The sequence below is a fragment of the Geospiza fortis genome, unplaced genomic scaffold (genome assembly GCF_000277835.1).
Source record: "Geospiza fortis unplaced genomic scaffold, GeoFor_1.0 scaffold172, whole genome shotgun sequence".
NCBI lineage: Eukaryota > Metazoa > Chordata > Aves > Passeriformes > Thraupidae > Geospiza > Geospiza fortis.
The window spans coordinates 10,677,439-10,685,759 of record NW_005054309.1 but is presented as its reverse complement, the minus strand read 5'-3'; the positions used below and the strand labels follow the sequence as shown (position 1 = coordinate 10,685,759).

The 8,321-nt window shown below is 44.8% G+C and overlaps 1 protein-coding gene across 2 annotated transcripts in view; it reads left to right on the top strand.

Moving 5' to 3' along the window:
• The window catches only part of MLF1 (myeloid leukemia factor 1), a 7,982-nt gene extending 290 nt beyond the window's left edge, over nt 1–7,692 (top strand). Inside the window, exons 2-7 of one of the 2 annotated variants that reach the window (XM_031055485.1) lie at nt 2,334–2,378; nt 3,206–3,295; nt 3,604–3,732; nt 5,188–5,347; nt 5,611–5,743; nt 5,892–7,692. In XM_031055485.1, the coding sequence (XP_030911345.1) occupies nt 2,334–2,378; nt 3,206–3,295; nt 3,604–3,732; nt 5,188–5,347; nt 5,611–5,743; nt 5,892–5,994 (660 nt within the window). In that variant the 3' untranslated portion in view covers nt 5,995–7,692. The remainder of the gene's footprint in view (nt 1–2,333; nt 2,379–3,205; nt 3,296–3,603; nt 3,733–5,187; nt 5,348–5,610; nt 5,744–5,891) is intronic. The other variant, XM_031055486.1, reaches the window with a different exon arrangement.
• Nucleotides 7,693–8,321: the final 629 nt, after the last annotated feature.

Here is an 8,321-nt window from a genome sequence, read left to right as displayed (position 1 = left end):
CAGGCTTTTCCTGGGAAACAGCCCTGGCTGTGCCCCTGGAGCCTCCTTCAGCTCTTCCATCACTCGGGGAAATGGGAAGGGTTCCTCTGTCAGTTCCCTCATGGCACATCCCTTATCTCTGCTGAGCATCTGTCTGGGTTTTACTGATCACTGAACAGATATTTAATGAACAAACTGATCACTTATCCAGTGCTTGCTTTCATAAATTCAATACATTAAATGTTTCTGTTAGAGAAAGGCACTAAAAATGTCCCTCCCACATATTGTCTACATGTATTTCCTTTTCATGTTAACTGAAAAAGGTGCCTGGATGTGACTGCCCTATCCCTGGAAGTGTTCAAGGCCAGGTTCTTTCCAGGTCCCTTCCAGCCCAGCCCATTCCATAATTCCATGATACATTTGTTCATTTCAGTCCCTTGTGTGCAGCTGTTTCAGTTTGGTTTCCACAAGCCTGGGTTTCACCACCTCAGGAATATCCATGCATGGATTTTAAACCCTGTTTCAGCTTTGCAGCTGGGAATAAACACTTCATGCTTTGAATTTGGGCTGATTGTTAATATTCTCTCAGATACAAACGTGTAAGAATTAAAGCTTAGGGAAATTGGTGTGGAATTCAGTATTTCTGTGTGTTAGGAAGTCTGTGTTTAACTGAAGTGTTTTTTCAGCTCAGGGCATGCAGGACCATCATATCTAAGCCTTATCTAGAGATGTATTTATAGAGGATGAACGTTGGGAGCTGGTTCCTTTCCCTGCAGATACTCAGCAGCTGCCTCCCTGTTGCTTTCATGCTTCCCACTGGATTTCCAGAGACTGTTAAGAAAGGCAGGTGACAGAGGCTGGTGGCCAGGCCAGAGCTGGAGCAGAGCCTGTCACCTGCAGCTCCAGAGGGGAGCTGGCACATTCCTTCCCCTGCTCATCCAGTTCCTGGCAAATATAGAAACTGCATCTAATTAGGGCATCATCCTCCGTCTGCTGATCCTGAGGCCTTGGATCAGTGGTGCCTAAAGCCAGATCAGAGCTTTTCCTTTAGAGACAGAACCTGTCAGGGCTCAGGGCTTGTGTTCCTGTTCTGCAGTGAGGGACAAAGGTGAGGCCCAAACCCTTTATCTGTGCCTGCAGCAGCAGTTACAGCTACAGGAGCTCTGTGGTAAAAGAATTCCACAGCTGTCAAACCCTTCCCAGGATCCTCTGATGTTCCTCCTGTTCCACTGAAGAGCTGTCAGATGTCACACCACACTCAGCACAGGTTGCTTTGCCTTGTCATCTCAAACTGCTGCTCCACCAAGGACTGAGACCCTTAAAATTACATTTTATGTAGGAAAAGGTGGAGCTTTGCTGCCATGTCAGAATACACTTCATTCATATTACTGACACTGATTAGTTGTGTTGTAATTCCGTGTTTAATTAAATTGCAGCATGCCTAAAACTGCTTTAAAAAGAACCAAATTAGTTGGGACAATGCAAGGAGTGCCACTGTAGGATTCAAATTTAAAACTGCATTTCCTTTCTCCAGCAGGTTTGTAGTTCAGTTTTTAGGGAAAGGGGAATGAGCTAAAACATATTAGGAGATGCTCTTAATTGGTTTTTTTGATATCTGATTATCCTGTATATCAAGCAAATGTTTTAACAGCTTTTAGTGGCTTTTTGGTGTTATAAAACAGAGTTTATAAGCTTTGTATGCCTAATAACTTTCACTAGTGAGGACTTGATATTGAGAGGAAAAAAAATATTATTATTTACAGCTCTGCCTAATCTGACAGAAACCTGAGGAATTCCTAAAGCTATTCCAGAACTGGAGAATTCCTTTTTTTCCATTAAAGTTCCTGCCAGGGGTTGGGTCCTTCTGGCACCCTGTGTGTCTGCAGCCCTTATCTGACTCTCCAATCTGGCTTTCCTGGAAACACCCCTGTGCTTCCCAGGATCTCACTGCCCTGCCATGCAGGAACCCTCAGTATCAGTGGGATAATTTGTTGATTTGTTGATTTTAATCAGCTTTCAGTGCTGCCTGACTGGAATGGAGCATTGCAGGGTGGGGCCTCAAGTGTGAGATCAGCACAAAGGTTCTTGTGGGGTTCAAATGTTTGCCAGCCTCCAAGTGCTTTTCACACACTCTTATCAATATTTATCAGATGTGGTGGCAGTTATCATTTTCTAACATCATCAGTATAAATATATTATTTCCACATATCTAGGGATCAATTAATTAATTAATTACCAAGGCCCTCCTGAGTGATTTTGATTAGATGAGAAATGTTTCATGCAATCTGTTTTATATAAAAGTAATTTCTGCTGTTCCTGATAATAATTCCACATGTTGCTCCTTTTTTTTCCAGGCCACCAGCTTCTCCCTCATGCCCTTTGCAGGTTTTGGGAGAGGGGTTAGTATCCCTGGAGTAGCTCCTGTGTAAGCTGTGTGTAACCAAAGCATGGCAGAGGCTGAGCTCTGTGCTTGCATCCTGCTTTTGGTGCTGTTTGCAGTTTGGGAATAAGAAAATCCAGGGGAAAAAATCCTTCCTGGGGCACTAAGCTGTGGATATGGATGGGATAATCCCTGGGGAAGCTGCAAACCTTGAGTGGTGCTGGAGAATGCTTTTGTGGGGGTGGCACAAAGCCACTGCTCCCAGCAGCCCCTGGAGATGGGCTTGGGGTGGTTTCCAGCTGTGCTTTGGGCTCTGCAATGTCCTGTTCAATATCCATCATCTGTCCACAGCTCTCGCCCAGAGGATTCCAATTCCTTGTACTCAAATAAGCTGAAGATTTTCTGTTCTTTAATTTTACTTCATTTTGGGCTTAAATGCAGCTTTAATTTTGCAACATTGAACTACATAACTCTGGAAATGAATTTATTGAAATTTAAACACTGAAGAGTCATACAGCACTTTCAGAGCAGAAGCTGGTGAGGTTTATGAACACATTTGTGAAATAATTGGATACTTGAATATCCAATTATGAACATTTTTGTTAAATAAACTCATTTTGTGGCCAGTTTGACATCTGAGTGATAAATCTTCCACTTTCATCTTCCCAATATTTCCATCTTAATCCAACTCCCTCAATTTCCTTCTGAAAAGGTGCATTTTGGCTTGTCTGTGTGTGAAGTGCGTTCTGAAAGGCTTTTTGAGTTAAACTGCATGTGAAAACCAGCTCCAGGACTGGGAGAGTTGAGACTGTTTGAACTGGAGTCTTTCTTTCCCCCTTTTTCTAGTGGGATGCAGATTTTATGGATCCATTTTCTGCAATGGACAGGATGATGTCAAACATGAGGAACAACATGCTGGAAATGCACAGGAAATTCGTGAGTTCTTTTGAAAATCATTCTGGAATTTATTGCACCGGAGAGTGCCAGTTACTGCAAATATTCCTCAGAAAATAATGCCAAGAAAAATGGGATTACTCTCAAGGAGATAGTAAGAATTAAGGGGGTTTTTGCCCAGGTTATATTGTGTTTATAATTTTTCTTTATTCTATGAAGATAAAACTGAAGTTTTATGTGGTGCCAGGAGGGTTAATTTTGTGAAGGGATATTTTCCATAATAAAATAATAAGGAATAACTCTTAGCCACAAGTTCTAAGTTGCAGTAATGAGCCTGCCTTGCTTTGTAGGATGACCTGTCCATCCAGCCCGAGGGACACAGTTTCAGCTCCTCCTCCATGATGACCTATTCCAGAGTGGGGGATGAACCTCCCAAAGTTTTCCAAGCCACGACCCAGACCCGCACAGCTCCAGGAGGGGTGAGTGATGCAGGAGCTGGGCACTGCCCAGGATTCAGGTGCACCACACCAGAGCAGGGTCTGCAGCTGCTTTTCCTGCACACAGTTACTCCTGGGATTTACAGAATCCTGGCATCACTGAGCTTGGATTGAGTCCAGTCTGTGCCCGATCCCCACCTGGTCACTGAGTGCCACCTCCAGGGATGGGCACCCCAAACCTCCCTGGGAGTCCCTTCCAATGTTTATTCACCCTTTCCATGGGGATATTCTTACTGATGTCCACCCTGAGCCTCCCCTGGCCCAGCCTGAGGCTGTTCCCTCGCCTCCTGTCCCTGTTCCCTGAGCAGAGTCTGACTGCACAAAGAAAATTCAGGGATTGAGGAAAACACAGGGCTCTCCAACCCTGCTCTGTATTAAAGGTCTGATTTCCTCCCTGTAATTTTGTGCTTTAAGTACACCCCAAAATAAATTACAGACCCATCCAAGGCTGGGAAAACAGAGCACAGAGCAGCAATTTTCCAATGCCCTTCTCTTTGCTGTAATGAATCCTTTTCCTGTCCACTTAAACTCCAGGAGAGGCACTGATTTATGCAGCCCCTGCCTTGAAAGCACTCCTTTGGCCAGACACTTACATAACCCTGAGCTGCAGCTCCCTTGCAGCTGTTGTGTCTAATCCTGCCGGGAACTGGGGCTGGGAATGTGAACCTGGCCCGGGCCGTGAAAGCCTAGACAGGATCCCTAAAGGCCGTGGGCAGGATTGGCTGGGAATGTGTCCCAGCTCCTGCACAGCCCTTATCACAAGGCTGCTAATAATAGCCCAGGACACTGATAAGGGCCAGCCTGCTTCCAAGCCAGTCAGCACCACAGCCCAGTAACTGGTTGTTCCTCACGCTGGGAATTCTGGCATCGGGTGTTGCTCTTCTGTTGCCAAGGAGAATGTTGGAACCTTGGCTCTGTAGCATTTTTGAACTGAGGGGTTTTTCCCCAATAATTAATACCCAGTTAAAAAACTTGAGGTGTTGTTTCATCTTCCTCTCTGGTGGCCGAAGGAAAATAGGTTTGATTTGTGTTTTGTTGGTGTGTTCATAGCCAACACAGGAAATGAGAGAATTGGAAAAGCCTGGAAAACTTGACTTTTGTAAAGGAAAGATAGAAAATTATTGGGGGAGGATTTAACCCTTTGCATGGGCCTGGAGTGCCAGCACAAGTGGGAATGACTTCCCACTGCAGAGAGCAGAGTTGGATGGGATATTGGAAGGGAATTCTTCCAGGGAAGCTGTGGCTGCCCCTGGATCCCTGGCAGTGCCCAAGGCCAGGTTGGATATTAGGGACAGTGAGTGGTGTCCCTGCCATGGCAGGGGTGGCACTGGGTGGGCTTTAAGGTCCCTTCCAACCCAAACCATCCTGGGATTCTGTAAACTCTTTTTACCTCATTTTTAGTTGGAAGGACACTCAGTTCCCTTTGTTTTTAAACAGGTTAAAGAAACAAGAAAAGCACTGAAGGATTCTGAAAGTGGTCTGGAGAAAATATCTGTTGGTCACCACATCCAGGATCGGGCTCATGTCATCAGAAGATCCAAGAACTCCAAGACTGGGGATGAGGAGATGAACCAAGAATTCATCAACCTGGATGAATGTAGGTCTTTTTAGGCAGTTAATGAACTTTACAGTGTTTCACACTCTGATTTGGAAGTTCCAGCTTGGGGTGTCTTAAAAGGCACTTTTAGACTGAAAGTCTCCAAATCCAAATTCTCTTTTATAGATCCCAAAAACAGTTGCAGGCCATGTGGAGAATTGCGGACTACAAAGCTTAAAATCACTACCCAAAGCCCCTAATACTCATTAAATGGTTTTTTCCCCTCTTTATTAACATTCCAAATAAATGTGTCTGTTTTCCAGCTGAAGCTGGCACCTTTGATGAGGAGTGGCAGAGGGAGATCATGAAGTTCAGGCCTTGCCGAAGCAGAGCAGCTGTGGAAGCTTCAAGATCCAGGAGTGCCCATTACAGCCCCAGGGAAGGTGGATCAAGAAGGTAAAACCAGTTCCCTGCTGTCCTGCAGGATAAGGAAATTCCAGCAGCAGAAGGAAAATCCAGTTCTGGAGCAATGTTCCAAGGGGAACTGCAGGTTTTATTCCTCCTGTTTTCATGGAGATTGTGACCATTGTTGTTCTTTTTCCAGAGAGAAGCCACTTGGAGCTCCAGGATCCAGGGTGCCCAGGGATTCCTTGGAGGCTCTCAGTGTGAAAGGAACTCCTGTCCCCCTGAAGGGCTCCAGGAATTAACTGTCCCCATTCCCTGGGGACAGAGGTTCCCTGGAGCAGATGAATGGTGCTCAGTGCTCGTGTCCATAAAAATACACCTGGATTTGTGACCAATCTCTGCTCTGTGTTGTGCCTTTGCTCCTCCTGCTTCTCAGTGTCATCAGCTCCTCAGTGAATTCCAGCCCTACAACTTTCTGCCTAAAAGCACTTTATGGAACATCTCTAAGCCTGGTAGAACCAGCTTGGATTTGCAGAGCTGTTCTGCTCCAGCTGCACCAATCTCGGGCTTTACTAAGCCTGGTACTGCAGCTCCTTCTTCCCACTCTGAGTTGTGCAAAAAGCAAATTTCCTTTATTTTAGGTTGCTGAAATAATTACTGGTTTCTAGGTTAATTAATAGAACTTGAATACACTGTAAAACACTACTTTAAAACCATATTATAATTTGTTACAGAACCCCACACACCCCTTGCTGTAACATAGAGGAAATACTGAAATATGACAATACTTTACATTTATCAGAGTTTTTGTGTTAATAAGCTGTGCTTGCACCTCATTTCCTGTGCCTGAACTGTCAACTTTGTATTCCTGATCCTTTGTTTCCTGTGGAGTTAGCCCATCATTTTCCATTTTGAGGATTGTCTGTAGTATTTAATTACTTTAATTATCCTGTAGTAATATCAGCGTCCTGAGATCAACTGCAACTAGGAATTACTCATGGGAAAAATACATGGGAGAAATGAGTTTAACTGGAATGATTTCACCATTTCTTGTGTTGTAAAGAGCCCTGGATACAGGAACCCCTCTCCTTTCTGTGTTCTTTGTGTTTTACTGAGGGTAGAATGACCCTAAATCTACATTTGATAGGAGTTTAGAAGAGCCAGCAGTGTCTGAGAGCAGGAAAAACCTGGGATTCCAGGTGTTCAGTCCCTGTACTGTTCTACCATGCAGAATTATCCCTGTGGTGTAGCAGAAAGAATTTCTGTAAATTAAATAATATAAATTAATAACACTAAAGCTTAACATAAATTCAAGGCTCCATTATAATGTAGCCTTTAAAAGTACTGTTTGTATGAGAAAATAGGGTTTAATAAGAGTAATATTTGTTTGGCCAAAAAGCCTCTAAATCATATTTCGTCTTCCTGCTTAAGGTTATTTAATTTTAATTAATTAATGCTTATTAATGTGCAAACCCAATCAGCAGCACTTCTGTTGAGCTCTGAAAAGGGAAGGACAATTATTTGCTTGTGGTCTCTTCCTGAATTAGAGAAGTATCAGTGGCAATAAGTCGATGTGATCAATGTTAATGGCAATAATTGAACCCTTTAATGAGCAGTGGGGGTCAGGGGGGTTGGACACCCCTTGAAGTCAGAGCTCAACCCAGGGACTTGTTTTCCATCCCCTGGAGACAACGTGGATTCTGCAATTAATTTATGAGATAATCTTCTCAGTAATTAACAGCAGCAATGTTTCCTGTGTTGGAATTGGAGCAGGAATCTTGGAGAGCTGCTCCTGTTAAATTGAAAATTCACCTGACAACTTGGATTTTTGTGTGAAATAAAACAAGAACATCTTGGGTTTGAAATGACAGGGGGAAGAGGTGAATATTCCCTCCAGATCCCTTTGCTACACCAAGACTGTTCTCCAATGTAAGGCACAAGTTGTGCTCTGTAAAAGCAGCTGAAATTGCAATTCTTTAATAAAAGTTATTTATTATTTATGGGCTTTGTTGGTTTATTCTACACTGCAGAGGGACTTGGGCATTATTTAGTTTGGGCTGCTTTGAAACAGTTCAGTGAAGGAAACCTGGGCTCTGGGAGTTGTCCCTGGCCAGGGAGGGATGGAATGGGATGGGATTTAGCAGAACCACTCTGGGATCCTCTGGAAATCCCTCCGTTTCCAGAGGTGAGCATGCGTTTTCCACAAAAAACAAAAGCTTGATAGAACCAAACAGAGTACGGAGAGGGCCTCTGTTTCAGAGCAGCTCCTGGAGCCTTTGCAGGTATGAAGAGCTGCTCCCGGGAAGTAATTTTGTATCAAGAATAGATTTTAACAGCGTGTTCCAAACGGGTCCCTGTGCCCCATCCCAGCCTTGTGTTCCCCTTTCCCGGCACTTCAGCCCCCGGGCCAGGGAGCGCCGCTCTCCACCTGTTTTTAATTCCTGCTAATTCCCGAACTCCCGGGCTGAGATTCCCGCCGCCGATGCGGGCTCCGTCCCGCTCCGTGGTTTGGCTGAAATCCGCCCCTTTCAGGCCGCAGTGGGAGAATTCCGCACACCGGGAACCCCCACTGCTGCCCAGGATCGCTCCCGGGAAGGGACCAGCCCGAGGGCTCTCCGGGATGGGCTCG